Here is a 17,267-nt window from a genome sequence, read left to right as displayed (position 1 = left end):
GTATCAAACATGTAAGCATGCATATTTCCTGTGCAAAGGGGAATAACAGGGATCAAACGTAAGATTTGACAAGACCACGTAGCTTTTGTATTTGTGAGTCAATATGTATAAAATGCAGGTGTTGGTACCAGTAGGAAGGTTCAACATATCCAGCGTCTAAAAAGAAAGAAATAACTAGGATACATATCTCAAGTTTGAAGTGGTGATGTACTGATCTGTTGTTTACAGATTATTGATTATAAGTAAATTTTTATCTCTTTTTTAATCTTATAGTGTATTTACAGGGAATGTAACTTAAATTATTGTGAAAAGGGGTATGTTATAGAATATCTGATCTGTATATGATGGAAATTAAGTGTATTCCACTATATACTTTTTGTTATCCTGGAACTAACTTGTTATCGCAAGGCCCAGGTATATAATAACCTTTGTATTCCTGGTCACGAGAGAAAAAAAAACGTGTTTTTTGCAAATTGTTTCTTAACGCTGTTAGACACTACAGCTACTGACTGTTGACTGTAAGTTACTCTTTTGGACATAGACATACGTAACTAATAAATTAATATTTATTTTAGTGGGGCATGCTGTTATGGGGTGAATCGACAATGGTGCGAATCTTTAAATTACCTTTTAGCCCGACAGAAGTATCTATTCTACTTGAAAATTACATTATGTATACATTAGCTACATCATTCTTCTTGTTTGACAACAAAAGATAGTATCAACTATCATTTTGAGCGTACCCATTGACGAAGTCGGAATTCATACCGGATAGAAGTTGGCCAGAATTTAATCAATCCAAATGTGATCTTCTAAATGAGATACGAAAAGCATGGATGACAACAGCCCAAACAATAGGTATTTTTAGGAGTTTAAATGTCTTTTCAAAGCTTATACTTTTATATTAGTGCAATAAACTTGATCATTTGAATAAGTTACAATATCTGTCAACTAGCCTAAGCCTTTAATTTACAAATTAGTATCTAGAAATATGTTTCTACATGCAATGTGTAGGGAAAGAAAATTTCATAGAAATTGTTGTTTTGATAACTGTGTAAAAAGAGAAAAGCACAATACAAAATATCTAATGTTTAACCTCTTTTCCGTATTAATTTTATTTGTAGAACACAAAGAGACTTGTCTAGTCTGTTTTAAATAACCTGATCATTTGACATCTTGAGTAGAATCAGAACAACACAAATATTTTGTTTTTGGTCTGAATTAAAATCTGTACTGCAGTATATGAAATAATATGCATTATATCACTTGATATTAATGCGTTTTTACAGATTAGAATTTAACCCAACCACTTGGCAACTCTGTAAACAAACTTGTTTTGTTGTTGTTTTCGTGCTATGTTTATCCTCATGAGTAAAACTTTGAAACTTTGTCCAAGACACTGTTGAACTATTAGTATTTTCTCTAGAGTTTTCCTTACAAATTGTGACTAACATATAAACTGGTACATCTGACACTCTCTCAAGTTTATTTTTATCTTTGAGTCACCAGTCATACTTGTGTGCTTATAATATATGCACCCTGCTCAGTACTTTTATCACCCTTCAAGCCCATCTTGTGGGGAAAACATCCCTGATTTTCACACTTTTGGGGAAAATAACCATTTGCATATTTAATTAAGCAATGTTCAACATGTGTTATGTTACTATACTCTTATGTTGGTTATCATATTTTTCTTGCATAGAATAAAAGTACTTCACCATGCCTATTTTCTTTCATAGAATAAAAGTACTTCACCATGCCTAAGAAAGGAAAGAAAGGTGGAAAGAAGGGAAAGAAGAAAGGAGGTAAAAAGAAAGCAAAGGGACCGGCCAATGCAGAGGATATTATAAAGAGACTTTTGAAATGTTATGAAAGAAATTGTGCTAACACAGACTCAAGAATGTGTCCCAGAATTGCAGCAGGTCTGCGAGGATGTATGGAAAATAATGCAATTTTAGCGCAGGTAATTACATACATACTGTATATAGTTGCCCTTAACACATCTTGTAAACTCTAATATAAAGCAGTAAGGCATGTGTGGGTATTTTGCATCTCTACTGCTAAACTTCTGCCTTTTGAATTTAACAGTGTCAGTATTAAGAAGAAGAAAAATACACAAAAAAAATTGAAGAAAATGTGAAAGAAATCAGTAACCCGCAGTATTTTTATGTTGTTGTAGATTGTTTTTAAAATCCATTGAGTAAACACAGATCTGTTAATTACACTAAATTATTGGTAGAGACTTTTCCGGTCCTAGTTGAATCTGAAATGTACAATGATTTTAAAAGATTTCAAAATATATAATACAAAGCCATATAATTAAGTATCCTTGTAATTTTTTGATAATTTCAGTTTATTTTGGAGTCAGTTGAGATTGACAAAGAGGGCGCATTACCTGTGCTTATTGAACCATTTCTGGCAGCTTTACGACAAGAAAGATATACATTCATTAGAGATCTGTATGTATGGAAATATCCCATGTCTTATGAAAATACAGCAACTCTGGTAAGCATTTGTGAATTTAACTTATAAAATACTATAACCCCTTTACCTGCTGGAACCAAAAGTGATTGAGCCTTTGCCACTAGTATACAGCCAGGTTAGTTTTTACTTGGCTGCTATCAGATCAGGCTCTATTATTACTGTTGGTAGCTCAATTGTTTGTATTTTGATATTGAAATCCCTTGAATTTTCAATAGATTGTTCTTAACTAAAAGCATTACACACATTTAGTATGTGAATGGTTAATTTAGTTACACTTTCTTTGATGTGTTTGTCAAGATGAACCTTTATATGCTTGTATTCCTTTGACTTAAATAGTGTCAGTACTTATATATTATCATAAATTGTTGAAATTAATAGTATTTAATTTTGAACATGTACTGGACTTAGTGAAAATTGAAGCCAAGTTCTAATTTAGTTATAGTATGAATACTTATTATAGATATACAAGAAATAAATTATGATATATTTATAATTCATTTTCTTTCAGGCATTGTTATTAGAGAAACCATTTTACCCAATAAAATATCTGGAGGTAATGGATTGTTTACTGGATGCACACCGGGTTGAGAGATTATCAAGATCGTTCCAGATAGCGGAGAATCTTACTAAAATAAGTCTGGACTATAATGAATTTGGAGATGATGGATGTGAAAAGTTTTGTAATGGTTTAGTTAACAATACCACCATGTTGTCAGTTAGCTTGTGTTACTGTGATCTTGGAGTTAAAAGTGGTACAATTCTGGGCAAGATGATATCTACAACAGCTGTTAGGTAATGACGCTTGAATGTTTTATTGTTGTAGAAACGTAACTGAAATGAGTGAAGACTGTGATGTTCATTTTTTCTCCTTTATTGTTTAAACAAAGATCTGCTGTGGCTAGAAATACCAGATGTTGTCACTAGAAATATTCCAAAACTATCCACCTAAAATGTATTTAGTCTTGGCAGCCTGCATTATACATGTCAATCAACAAAAATAATGTTATTTGAATATTATCTCATAACTTATATAATTCACTTTGATATAAATTATTATATTTTTAAGAAAAAAATCTATTTGCATTATTCCATAGCAAGTTTTCATTAGTTTGTTGGTGCATTGAAAATAACAATATTTTTGGAAAGAGAAAATAATTATCAGATGTCTCACAAACAGTCCAAATATGCAATTTTCATCACTTATAGATCAGTAAAAGTGTTCAAGTATTTTCCTGAATTTAAGAATTTTAATGAGTACTTATAAAAGTTTTTTTCCCCAACTAAAACTGATGCAAAAATTGATCTGTCTGATTATAGTCTGCACTGATGACTATTCAGTCATTTCTCACCTAAAATGATGAAGGATTATTATTTATAGAGACTAAAAGATAGACAAGTCCTTTAAAAAATGTAGTGTGGTAATTTAGGGTTAAAAATAGCCATATAAAATGATTACACACTTATATATTTTCTAGAGAGCTGTTCATAGATGGAAATAACCTGGAGTGTGAAGGGGCCATGGAACTGATAAAACTATGTGTAGAACAGGCAGAGATGGAGGCCCTGTTGAGGGCGGAGGAGGCCAAGAAAAAACTGGAGGAGGAGGAGGCAACAAAAACAGCAGGTTGGTATTTCATATCTATGTTTATATATCATGGATTGATATGAAATATATCTTACTGGAAAGTGAGAATTTTTAGGTATCTTCAAGTATTTTGGTCTTATAAATATGAAAATAATAATAATAGTTATGAAAACAGGTATTCCATGTTTATGAAAACAAAACACTTAACTTTCTCTTTATTCTATTGCTATTCGATAAAAAAAATATAGATTTTATCTTAATGATGTAAAAGTTAGTTATTCATTGATTGGCCTAAAATTTAAACCTTTATTGTTTATCTTATTCATCTATCTTTATATTGTATAATTAAACATCTGGTCGCGTTCAGCACAGTACATGTATTGTAATACTAAAATAGGGAAGCAATACCAGGTAAAACTTAAATTTGTCCTAGGAAAATTTGCATTCATGTCATGATCTAAAAGAAAACTTGAAGTAAATATAAACAAATATAAACAAATAAATGGCTCTCTTAAAGAAAAAAAGTCATTTCAATCTTGTGAGATAAATATAAATGGTTAAAACTAGGTCATTGAGAGACTTGTGCATGAGTGCTGCTGCATTTCTATAATAGTCTTATAATTATGTTAATAGTTAATTCAGTCATAAGTTGTTGTTTTTTTTTTGTTGTTTTTTAAATCTGTCCAGAATTGATCTTAAGTATTGGGAATTTGTATCAATATAGTTTCAGGCCTTAACACGCTATGGATTTTTATTAAAAATTAAAATGTATCTTTCAGTCTTAGCCTTTACAGGAAAATAGATCACATTTGTTGGACATTATAGTAATTTTATTTTGTTTCAGTTTTAGATTCATATATTTTAGCCATACAGCTGTAATACTGTGTACACATAAATTCCTCCTTTAGTTAAAGAGATGAATTGTAAAGTTTAGCCAACTATATTATTAGCACCTTGTTCATTGAGGAAATTGATCATTAGAGTTTTTTGTTCAAATGTCATAACTGAATCTTTATATTGTTTTACAGTCAGTTATTATGGGTCTTCTAGACCAGGAGGTATTTGTAATTGACAACAAATTACAATGAAAAAGTTCTTTCAGAATTATTTATAGATTTTGTCCCAAAAAGTTGGACACAAAACCATTGGAATATTTTATGGTTAAAAGATTAATTTATATACATGGCAGAAACTAATTTATAAGTATTTCATTATTTTTTTTCAAATTAAATTTGCACTGAATCCTATACATTCTATAGCATTCACATATTTGAGAAAAAGTGTGAAAATTTATATGATACAATAAGGAATTGTTTTTTTCAAGATGACCTAAACCATCAGTGTGGAAACTGGACATTGTCTGAAAATATTTTATTGTAAATTCTTCTTTGAAAAAGGTTAACAATAAATATATTATAACACTAGTATATTTTTCCTTTAGTTAATAAGACAAAAACTAATTTACCATGCAGTCACAATTTTGAATGATTTAATTAAAAGGAAAATTATAATTTGTTGCGTTTTTTCATTTGTACCGTGAAATTTTATTTTCTAATAGACATGTACTTCTGAAAGAACTTTGAAACTTGATATATTGTATCTATAGCCCTGAGTTTGACCACTGAACATGATAGATTCAAGCCATGTCTAACAATTTTGGTCCTTGTTGGAAATTAATTTATTTTTACCTTTATTTTTAATAAAATCATTTTGTATAGCCATTTAGTTTTACTGATGTATATGTATAAGAAACTGATGATCAGTTGAATGTGCTGCAAAGTCTGTTACAATACCTTAGAAAATTACAATCAAATGATGTTAATGGACAAATTACGACATCATGGTATGATGTCATTTTACGACATCATGGTATGATGTCATTTTGCTGATATCATAAATTTTCTTGCTCCACATTTTTAGGACCAAAATTGTTAGGTGCTGCTCATATTTATAAGACACGAAATCTGGACTATTTAAGTTTACTCACAAGAGTGTCTTTTTTGCTTATTTTTATTTTAAGAGGGTTTAAATATATAGTTTTCTTTTGATAGAAAATATTCTTCATTTATGTTTGTACAATACACAAGAACACTTGCACAGAAATATAGTTTAGAGTTTAAATCAGATTTTAATTTTTATTTTAAGTTTTTATTCAGACACTTTTTACAGTCAATATTGTTTAATCTAAACCACCCTTAAATTTCTGATTTAAGCTTCTACTGTCAGTTATTAACTTATTAACTCTGTAAAATGATTTTATGACAAATGTAAGAAATGAGCAAGGTTTGAATATTGAAACACTAAAATTAGACTGTCAAGGATATTGGGTTCTGGTCAGGAAACATTCTTGGATCCTGGTCAGGCTGCAATTTTTGTGTCGCCTCTACGGAGTAGTGGCGACATATAGGGATCACTTCTCCGTCGTCTGTCTGTCCATCCGTCTGTCACAAAACTTGTCCAGACTACTCCTCAGAAACTACTGGTGCAATTTCATCCAAACTTTACAGGAATGATCAGTACCAAGTGTAGTTGTGCACTGTCCGTCTGTCTGTCTGTCACAAAACTTGTCCCAACATGAAATTGGCCATCATGAGGCGACACATGTGATCACTGATCGCTCTTGTGGTTTGTTTAAGGTAAAATTACTAGGTCCTATTCAGATACATATGTAATATTATTGGGTCCTGCTCAGGCAACAATGATGGTCCTTGTCAGGCAACATTATTTTGGTCATGGTCCAGTTACTTTACTAGGTCCTCGTTCAATGATAATATTGGGTCCTCTTCAGGCAATAATATTGGGTCCTGCTCAGGCAACATACATGTAAGTGGATCCTTGTCAGACAATATTATTGGATCCTTGTCAGGCAATATTATTGGGTCCTTGTCAGGCAATATTATTGGGTCCTTGCCAAGAAAAATGATTGGTACCTGGCCAGACAAAATTATTGGGTCCTGTTCAGGCAACATTATTGGGTCTTGCTCAGGCAATGTTATTGGATCCTGCTCAGTCAACATTATTGGGTCCTGGCCAGGCAACATTATTGGGTCCTGCTCAGGAGGCAGGGACACACAGACTGGCCTTTCTCAATACTGGAACTATACATAAGTTATCATTGCTTACATTCAGGGAGTAAAATTATGTCAGAAACTGTTTATAATAACTATTCTTAAAGGAAAAATGTTTGACGCATGTGTCTTCCTTGCTTCAATATATTTGCTTTGAAAATTTATTCACTTTACATAAATTTGAGTTGATATTTACAAGTTCAGAACCTATCTATTTATTTTTTTTCTGTTTATGCTTATAATTTATATACTTCTGCTTGGACTATCATTTTATTTTGTCATCTCTGGCTTTTATTCTTCTGTTTTGATTCATATATACAATTTACTTTGTGCCATGAATGTTAAACCCTGAAAATCTCTGAAATTTTTAAGATATGAAATGAAAAACTGATAAATAATAATCTACCATAAATAAACTAAGTACTGAAGAAAAATATATATGAAATAATCATAATGTACCGGCCTCCATAAATAAACTAAGTACTGAAGTAAAATATATATGAAATAATCATAATGTACCGGCCTCCATAAATAAACTAAGTACTGAAGTAAAATATATATGAAATAATCATATTATGTACCGGCCTAAATGTTGAATTAACCATTAGTCTTAAGTGTCACAAAACATTTATACGTACCAGTCAGTAAAGTACAATGGTCCAGGAGTGGCTATACAGGCATGGACATTAAATCACTTGCTCCAAACGACTGTAGATTAAAGTTCTATGATGGACATTAAAATCTTTTCTTATAATGAAATTCTCCAACTTGCTTATGGAAGGATATATGGACAGTGCCTCATTTAGCCAAAAATAATACATAAAGGGACATTTGAGATGTTTCTCTACACGCATAGTGGAAAAGTCAACTTCTAACCTTGATATTGTTAATGTAGCTTAAAATTCCAAACCAATGAATATATATGTATATATAAGAGCCCAAAGCTATTTCTGCAGTCTGCCTTATTTTTTTTCACATACAGGAACTGATGTGCATGAATATGGAGGTTGTTATGTAAAGAATATTATCTTTTTATCACATACCCATGCCACTTTTGTGACTTCATAAAAACTGTATTCACATCTGTTAGAGCATATGTATTGATGTGACATCATTTGCGTTATAAAAACATAGCATTTAAACTTTAGGTCACCGTGTATCAATGAAAACAATTTTACAATTTATGGATTGTAATTCTTATAATGAATTTTTTCAAAAAATGCTTGTCACCCAATGATCAAAAGTGCAAAATGTTACTTTTTGTTTGTTTTTATATTTTTTATCTGAACATCATCTAAACTAATATTTGTTTCATATATCATGTATATGTAAGAAATATATGTATTTTTTGTAATTATTATAAAAGAAGTGAAGTAAGTATATATATTTATTATCATTTGTAATTTTGTTATCAGTAAGCATTGATGCTGACAGCTATGATGAGTTTGGTAAGATGGTGTGCTTGGAGGTCAAGGTCATTTTCATAATGGAGCAAAAATATAGACACATTTTGAGTTGTCCCTTGCTACAACTACTCATTATTTTGAAATACAAAATTGAACATATTTAACCTATTAAAAATATAAAAGTAATTAAAATTACCAATGTCAATTTCTCAGTTGCCCACATACATTTGCTAGTCAAAGTAATGCAAGTGTAAATAAATGTACAACTAACAGGTTGATGCCTTGTGCATTCTACCATTAATTGGCCCTGGAACATACATAAGCCTGTAATTGGCCCTGGAACATACATAACCCTGTAATTGGCCCTGGAACATACATAACCCTGTAATTGGCTCTGGTACATACATAACCCTGTAATTGGCTCTGGAACATACATAACCCTGTAATTGGCCCTATAACATACATAACCCTGTAATTGGGTCTGGTACATGCATTACCCTGTAACAATCACATCTTCTTGGTCCTTTCTTTAAATTTCAGATATATGTAAAAATCTCAAACACAATAGTTAAAGAATACACAGAACAGAATCATGAGAACTAAAAAACAAAAATAATTGCCATTGAAAAAGTCAAGATGAATATCACCAACTTGATTTTTTTAACCAAATAGTCAAAATTCACTTTCTAATTTTTGTTTATGATTTTTACTCCAAATTGTGAAATGGTCCTTGATAATGCTATTTAAAGTTACACAGCAGTGTTATATAAATGTAGAATGTGTTGTAAACGTGTGGAGTGAGTTGAGGTTGCAGTGTTACAAAATTATATGTAGAAAAGTGTTATAACAATATTATAACAGTATAATTAAAGAATAGATTTGCTAAGACTGTATGTACAACAGTAATAACCTGCTAAGGGCACAAGATTGGAAATGTGCTTAGGGCACTAAGAAGAAAAAATGCTGAGTGCACTAAGTTGGAATTGTGATGAGGGCACTAGGTAGGCATTGTAATAAGGGCACTAGGTTGAAATTGTGATAAGGGCACTAGGTAGGAATTGTGATAAGGGCATTAGGTTGGAGTTATGATAAGGGCATTAGGTTGGAATTGTGATAACGGCACTAGGTTGGAATTGTGATAAGGGCACTAGATAGGAATTGTGATGAAGGAATTAGGTTGGAATTGTGATAAGGGCACTATGTAGGAATTGTGATTAGGGCACTAGATAGGAATTGTGATAAGGGAATTAGGTTGGAATTGTGATAAGGGCATTAGGTTGGAATTGTGATAAGGGCCTAGATAGAAGTTGTGATAAGGGCACTAGATAGGAATTGTGATAAGGGCATTAGGTTGGAATTGTGATAACTGCACTAGATAGGAATTATGATAAGAGCATTAGGTTGGAATTGTGATAAGGATACTAGGTAGGAATTTTTATAAGAGCACTTAGTAGGTAGGAATTGTATTGAAAGCACTTGGGGAGGAATTTTGATTGAAGGCACTAGGTAGGAACTGTTCTGAGGGCATTAAAGGTAAAACCCTAGGTATAATTACTGGTGTTTTGCGCATTGATTTAGATCACTATTCCCCCAATCAACCCTTTATAACCACCAACCTTTCTCAAACAATCTAAACTGCAGTGGATTTTTTTATGTAACATGTGTTTATATATAACTTATATAGGATTGTGATAACATTTCCTTCATTTAAAAAAATATAGTCTATAAAAGCATGTTACATGAAAAGCACTGCTGCAGATTGTTTGGGAAAGGTTGCGGGTTATAGATGAGGTAGTTACCATTCATGATACCGAATACCTGTGGGTAAAATATGTGTTGAGTTCATTATAAGTTACAATCAAACTCATTTTTCAGGCTAATGGTAGGTAAAATTACCTAGATAATCAATTAAATAAAACCAGATTAAAGATGCTTTATGCATGTTTATACTGGCCATTTGATGAACTTTTAGAATATTAGTAATATATGTTTTAACTATGTTAAAGTTTGTCTAATAGCTTGTAAGCTAATAATTAGGTGGAAAGTCATATAGTAACACTAATAATAAACAGAACATGTGTGTATATGATCATGCCAGGTTACAGGTTTTATTGATAACAAGATATAGCTAGTCTAATACATGTACATGATGCTTGAATTTGTGAAGTTGTATATTTTCTAACAAACTTGTCCGCTAGGTTATTACAGTTATTCTGTTTTTGAGACTAAAACTCAAGTTAGAATCCATGTGTCTTCTTTTGGCAAGGTTGCACTTAAAAAAAAGTATTTTACAGTACTTCTATTTTTTAGCTCGACTTTTCTATGAAAAGGGGAGCTATCCTACTCGCCCCGGCGTCGGCGTCGGCGTTAGCGTCGGCGTCGGCGTTGGCGTCACACCTTGGTTAAGTTTTTCGTACCACCCCACTTTATTTCAGAAGTATTACAAGTATGGCTTTGAAACTTACCATACTTGTTCACCATCATAACCTCCATCTACAGACAGGAGTACATAACTCTGTCAAGGTTTTTGACAGAATTATGACCCTTTTTTGACTTAGAAAGTGTATTGAGCTTGGTTAAGTTTTTTGTACCACCTCACTTTATTTCAAAACCATTGGAGGTATTGCTTTGAAACTGACCATACTTGTTTACCATCACGACCTTCATCAACAGACAAGAGGACATAACTCTGTCAAGGTTTTTGACAGAATTATGCCCCTTTTTGACTTAGAAAATACATTGAATATGGGTAAAATCCACTTATTGCCTTAACCCTTTGAGATATTGCTTTGAAACTTTTAATGCTATTTCACATCATTACCCCATCTGTACGCAAGAGAAGGTAACTCTGTCAGGGATTTGTTTTAAAAATTAAGGCCTTTTATCGACTTAGAATCTTGGTTAACTTTTTTGTACCAGTCAACTTTTTGACTGAACTGGTTGAGATATTAAATTGAAAGTTGGAATACTTGTTTACCATCATGGTCCCAAAACATGGGCAGGAGAAGGTAATTCTGTTAAGGATTTTATTTGAATTATGGCCCTTTTTGACTTAGAAACTCAGTTAAAATTTTCATTCTTGTCCACTTGTTGACTTAACCATTTGAGATATTACTTTGGAAGTTGGAGTTCTTATGTGCCATCATGAGACCTATCTGTAAGCAAGAGAAGATAACTCTGTGAAAATGTTTCTTGATTTGTACTTAGAAATTCCTAGTTAAAGTCTTGTGTGCCCTTAACTGTCAAAGTTTTGTTTTATAGGCAAGCACTAAAAAAGTCGAGCGCGCTGTCCTTCTGACAGCTCTTGTTTAAAATATATTTTGTATAACTATGAAACTTTTATGCAAAACAACTTTAATTTTGTTTCTATGGTGCCTTCAGGAAAATCTTTAAAAAATGTTTTAATCTGTGTAAATGTTGTTTAGTGTACAAATAATGTATAATTTAACTGAATAAGTCTCACCTATTCTATCAACATAGTTTAACCTGTCACAGGTCAAATAGCAAAGATAACTCTCTTTTTTTTTAACAGGGTAGAAATATTCCTGTAATAAAAATAGAAAATCCTGTCTTTTGTTGTATAAAACATGCAAAGTGACACCTGGATTGAGCATATCTAAAAAGTTAACAATTATACATACATATGTATTTCTTTAACTTAAATTGATATATTTTCTTTATGTTTGATTTATACTAGTCAGGCCTTAGATTTTGAAATGGTATATATTATTTCAGCTAAGGAGAACAAACTACGCTACACACCTGAGAGTGGCGGGGAGCAGAGTGGCAAGGCATCTGACATGGAGGCATCAACAGATAAGAAAAAGAAGAAAAAAGGTAATGTTCAACCTAAAACAAATATATAAGTTCATGTTTTTGTAAGAATTAATCTTTTTGAAAAAAAAATGACTTTCAAATATATATTTTTCTCATGAATTCAGTGGGGAGAATGAACTTATAAATCTCAGTGAGTTGAATTTTTAGTATATCAATGTATAAATGATATTATACCTTTGAGGGTTAAAGCATAGATAAAGGCAGACATGCAAGCCACTGCCAGTCAGCACATCCATCAACACTGACTAGGTTTTGAACTGCTGACTGCTCCAGTTTAGGTTTTTGATTTGAAAATATCTGCAATGTGAGCAGAACTTTATAGAGTTGTACAATTCCATACTACATTACTTGACATAAACTTAAATAAAATGCTTGCAAGAGTAATTTGAAAAACGGCCCAACTGTAAGAATAAGCATTATACATTATTCATAAATTTTGTTAGGTAAGAAAAAGAAGAAGAAAAAGGAGCCACCCCCACCCCCAAGAATTGGACCATGGATCCACAAGTTACACATTGCTGATAATGCCATAGATAACCTAGCTTACGGCGAGAAATTTGCTCCTGTTATATGCATGAGGCTTTTCAAAAAGTAAGTTTGGCTTTCAGAGGCTTTATAGTTCTCTCATTGAATCAGGAAACTTTGGTAGTATATTTTCATTGGCCATGCAGAACAAAATTGCAAGGTAGATGTGGGTTTCCTGGCTTGTAACATTACTCTTTATCAGATTTTCATGAAAATCTTACATTTTTGAATTTAAAGACAAAGTTTTAAGAAATAGAATGATCTTTCTCAGGAATATTTTTTAATTTACATGCAAATACAAATAAAGATGTATGTTACATTTTTTAACAGTTGACCATTGGGCTACAAAGCAAAACCAAAACCTTATCATCGGCATGCTTTGTTTCCTCTTTTCTCTGCCAGAGTTTTGATTATATTATTATAGGATATTTGTTTGGGGCATTACTAAGAACTACGAAACTAAAAAGTGTAACCTATTTAGCCAGTAGATGCTTAATTTTTCATATCATATAGTAAACTTTCACTTTTATGGATGGAGAGATTAAATGATTTTTGTTAATATCAAACCAAAATTTTGATAAAAATACAAAAACAAATCTATGAAATCAAATGATAAAGATGGGTAAACCACCTTATAGGGAAATACAGACAGCAGTATATCTGTTTTGTTGAATTTAAGCCAAAAGGTTAAGCTGTGTATTTCTATGATGCATTAAGTTTGAATTAAATGCTGTAAAATTTATATATTTTTGCATCATTTGAGTAATGTAACTAAATTTATATAATATTACTTTTATATGACTTATACCATGTTACTAAATATAGATATTGTTACTATATTTAGATTATTGATGCATTCTGACTGTGTTGAAGAGCTAGATTTGGAAGATAATTGGATTGGTGATCTGGCTGGTAGAGAAATATTAGAGGCACTAGAGCATAGGAAAGAAGGTAAAGTTTATAAATTACATTTCTTATGTTACAATACATATAAATTATTACCTGTTGTTTGTTTGATATTTAGATGAGTGAAATATCACAGTTGCAGACTGATATCTTTTAGCCCTACCGGAGAAATGAACCCCTGACCTCCCAAAGTTGAGGCACACACTCTACCATTTACTCTTTTAGCAAGGAAGTGACAGACCAGCCTGCATAGCTCAGTCTGTTAAGAGTATTTTAGACTTGTAATCTCGACATTATGGGTTTGATTCCCGGGCTCAGGCCAAGTAAAATTACTAAATAGTCTTTGGGATAAGACTTTAAATCGAGGCCTTTTGTATGAGTGCTTTAATGCTTGGAATGCTAAAGAATGTTATAATAACATACTGCAAAATAATAAGTTTAAAAAGTCTGATGTAATCATTTGCACTTACATTTTATGTAAAAAAAAGAATATTTAGCCTACATATATTTCTTATACCACAATTATGAATGTTAACATTATTGTACATGGAATAGAGTAAATTTGACATTTCTTAAAACATGCAAACTAATTGATGAAATTTGCAAGAAAAAATGTTATCGAGCTTGCCAGAGACTTTCTTTCTGAAAAAATTTGACCTGTCTCGCAGTATATGTAGAAAAATTTTCTAGCTGTTTACATGAAAGTCATATGTAAAATTATCTTTATAGAATTCATATGAGAAACACAAGGGGAAGAAAACCACCTTAATTCACCCAACTGTCCTATTTGTAAAGAATTCAATGAAATACCATGCAAATATAGATAGTGATCATTCAAATTTTGTTGTTTCAGAGAAAATGGGAGGAGTCAAAATTAGGACCACCCATAAACTTAGCACTGATGTCTTCAATAGCATTGTAAAACTTGGATCTGGTCTTAAGAAAAAGAAAAAGAAAGGCAAAAAGGTAATTCATTAATATGACAAACTGGTTACATTCAATGTACATACAGTGTATGTCATATATTTTAACTTTTTAGTTGATAAATTTGCATGATAAAAACTTGTGGAAATTAATACTTAATGAGTTAATAGTTTAAAAAGAAGTACCTACTTAAGACCACCCCACTTTAAAGACCACCCCACTATTGAGATCATTTTTTAAAAGAACAAAGTTTTCGGTTCTTTATGTCAATGGTAACATGATCCAGAATTAAGACCACCTCGCTTATTTACTTTTAAGACCACCAAATTCAGTCCCAATTCTTTGTTTTGTTCTTTATTTGACCCCACTATTAAGACTACTGATATTAAAGTCAACACTTACTTAGATCTTTAATTTGTTGTTGTGTTGTTATTATCATCTTTTGAATGCTCTTAGGCATGACACTTGGTTGTCACATACTGTCAAGGCCAGCTGTTATGAATATACCTGTTGAAGATTTTGTTTTTATGAATTTATTAAGTCTCAAAGAAAAAATCTTGTTACCTTTTACAGAAGAAGAAGAAATGAGGGAGTCTATTAAAGAAGAATATATTTTACTGCTGAATAAATATTCAAACACTGGCAGAGAGGCCTGCATGAGGATGGAAAGAGTTTTTATCTTTTATACATTTTTATAGTGAAATGTTCATGATTATGCTGTTACCAAAGACAACATAATTTGTAATGATTTTTTACTTTGATTATAAAACTAGAACTTAAGATTCTGTATTTTCTTCACTGGAAAAATCCTATTAAACTATGCTGTAATTTGTCTGTTGGGCTTGTCATGCATTAAATTTTGAACTGAGGAATTATGATTTTTTAAATTCTAAAAACAAGTACTAGTAACTTAAAACTAATTTTTTGTCTGACTCAGCTGATTTAGGTGGTTGGCTGTTAGAAAATAAAATAAAATGGTTAGAATTCAAAACTGGTAAAAATTATTTATAAAAGGGGCAACATTACTATTAAGTCAACTTGAACTACCTCAAGATATGTAATGTATATGATTTTTGTAATTTTTGCAAATTAACATGTTCATCATATTTCAAATGATGATATGTCAACATTACTGGTTAGCTATCCAGCAATGGCAATAGATTAACTGACATCTGAAATGTGACCAAAAGTGTGGTTAAAGCACAATAAAAAATAAACGTTGACAAGATTTACTTTTTTGACATTACAATATTTGCCTATTTTCACAAAAATCTGTCAAAGGTATTCATTTCAAATTTGAAATAATTGTTGACTATGAAGAGCAGGTAAGTCTGCTTATCATCTTTGCAGCATTATGTCCCCTTTTCTATCTTGCTTTTATTTACTATCCAGCACTGAGAAAAAGTGGACAGGTCTTGTTTGAACAGGTCTGGATAACTTGCCGAAAGGATCTTTGGGAGCATATATTTATTTTAAAGAAAATTGATATTTTTTCTGTATTTTTCTATAGTTTGCTGTGAAAAAGAATGTTATCAATTGAAGCACTTTTTATTATCTATATATTTTTCTAGGAAATTATTATCCTTTAATCTGTGATATTCTTATAGTGCAAAATTTCGTGTTGTTTGAAATATATTTTTGGCAATGTTTTTTGTCCACAGGTCCTATATCATGTATCATTGTAAACCAGTGGTAAGCTAGAAATTATGGTTGCAAGTTCTTTTTAGCAGATGATTAAATAATAATACATGTACTTCTATTTTTGTGAAGATTTGTTGTTAAGGTTGTTGTTGTTGTTGTTGTTGACAATGATTTCAAACAAAAAAGTATTTGGTTTCAAATTTTTTCTATTGTTCATGTTACACATTTTATTAACTTTATATACATTGGTATTTCTAATATATTATTCACACTGTATTGAAACTTACTCATTTGGTCAGTTGATTGTGACAGTGTTATGTTTAATACAAATAAGCCGTGTCACGACAAAACCAACATAATGGGTTTGTGACCAGCATGGATCCAGACTAGCCTGCGCATCCGCGCAGTCTAATCAGGATCCATACTGTTTGCTATCAGTTTCTCTACTTGTAATAGAGTTGGTAAGCGAACAGCATGGATCCTGATCAGACTGCGCAGATGTGCAGACTGATCTGGATCCATGCTGGTCACAAACGCACTATGTTGGTTTTGTCATGACGCGGCTCAAATGTATTTGTATGATTATTATTTTTTTACCATCAACTTAATGTTTATATTAAATTAATTCACATTGTGCCAAGAGAATTATGTAAATGCATGTAGTTTGTTTATTATATTGTTATCTATATTAACCATGCCACTTCTTTGATGTAGTTTTTGGTTAATTGGGTAAGCTTTTAGAAAAAAAAGAAACAATCTGAAAAATTGGTAGATTCTAGTAAATGTGTTGGCATGTAAAAAAAACTGAACAACTGAAATAAAATGTCTTGGCATAAAATTGCTTCAAAGAAATAAACCTTTCTTTGGCTGTTTCTGATTAACAGATATGTC

At 31.4% G+C, this 17,267-nt stretch overlaps 1 protein-coding gene across 3 annotated transcripts; it reads left to right on the top strand.

Moving 5' to 3' along the window:
* Window positions 1-731: 731 nt before the first annotated feature.
* Window positions 732-16,692, top strand: LOC132758701 (uncharacterized). 3 transcript variants are annotated; one of them, XM_060750395.1, is made up of 11 exons: window positions 732-858; window positions 1,740-1,963; window positions 2,353-2,505; window positions 2,993-3,276; window positions 3,960-4,108; window positions 8,553-8,585; window positions 12,279-12,380; window positions 12,824-12,971; window positions 13,750-13,856; window positions 14,665-14,777; window positions 15,309-16,692. In XM_060750395.1, exons 2-11 carry the CDS (start codon window positions 1,757-1,759, stop codon window positions 15,321-15,323), a joined length of 1,311 nt encoding a protein of 436 aa, XP_060606378.1. In that variant the 5' UTR covers window positions 732-858; window positions 1,740-1,756; the 3' UTR covers window positions 15,324-16,692. The 3 variants fall into 3 exon arrangements, with proteins under 3 accessions (XP_060606378.1, XP_060606379.1, XP_060606380.1); XM_060750396.1 differs by lacking the exon at window positions 8,553-8,585 and adding an exon at window positions 5,098-5,127; XM_060750397.1 differs by lacking the exon at window positions 8,553-8,585.
* Window positions 16,693-17,267: the final 575 nt, after the last annotated feature.

Source organism: Ruditapes philippinarum, unplaced genomic scaffold (assembly GCF_026571515.1).
Source record: "Ruditapes philippinarum isolate M1 unplaced genomic scaffold, ASM2657151v2 ctg2098_1_1_1_1, whole genome shotgun sequence".
Lineage (NCBI taxonomy): Eukaryota > Metazoa > Mollusca > Bivalvia > Venerida > Veneridae > Ruditapes > Ruditapes philippinarum.
The sequence above is the reverse complement of the archived record's forward strand: the minus strand, read 5'-3'. Positions and strand labels throughout refer to the sequence as shown.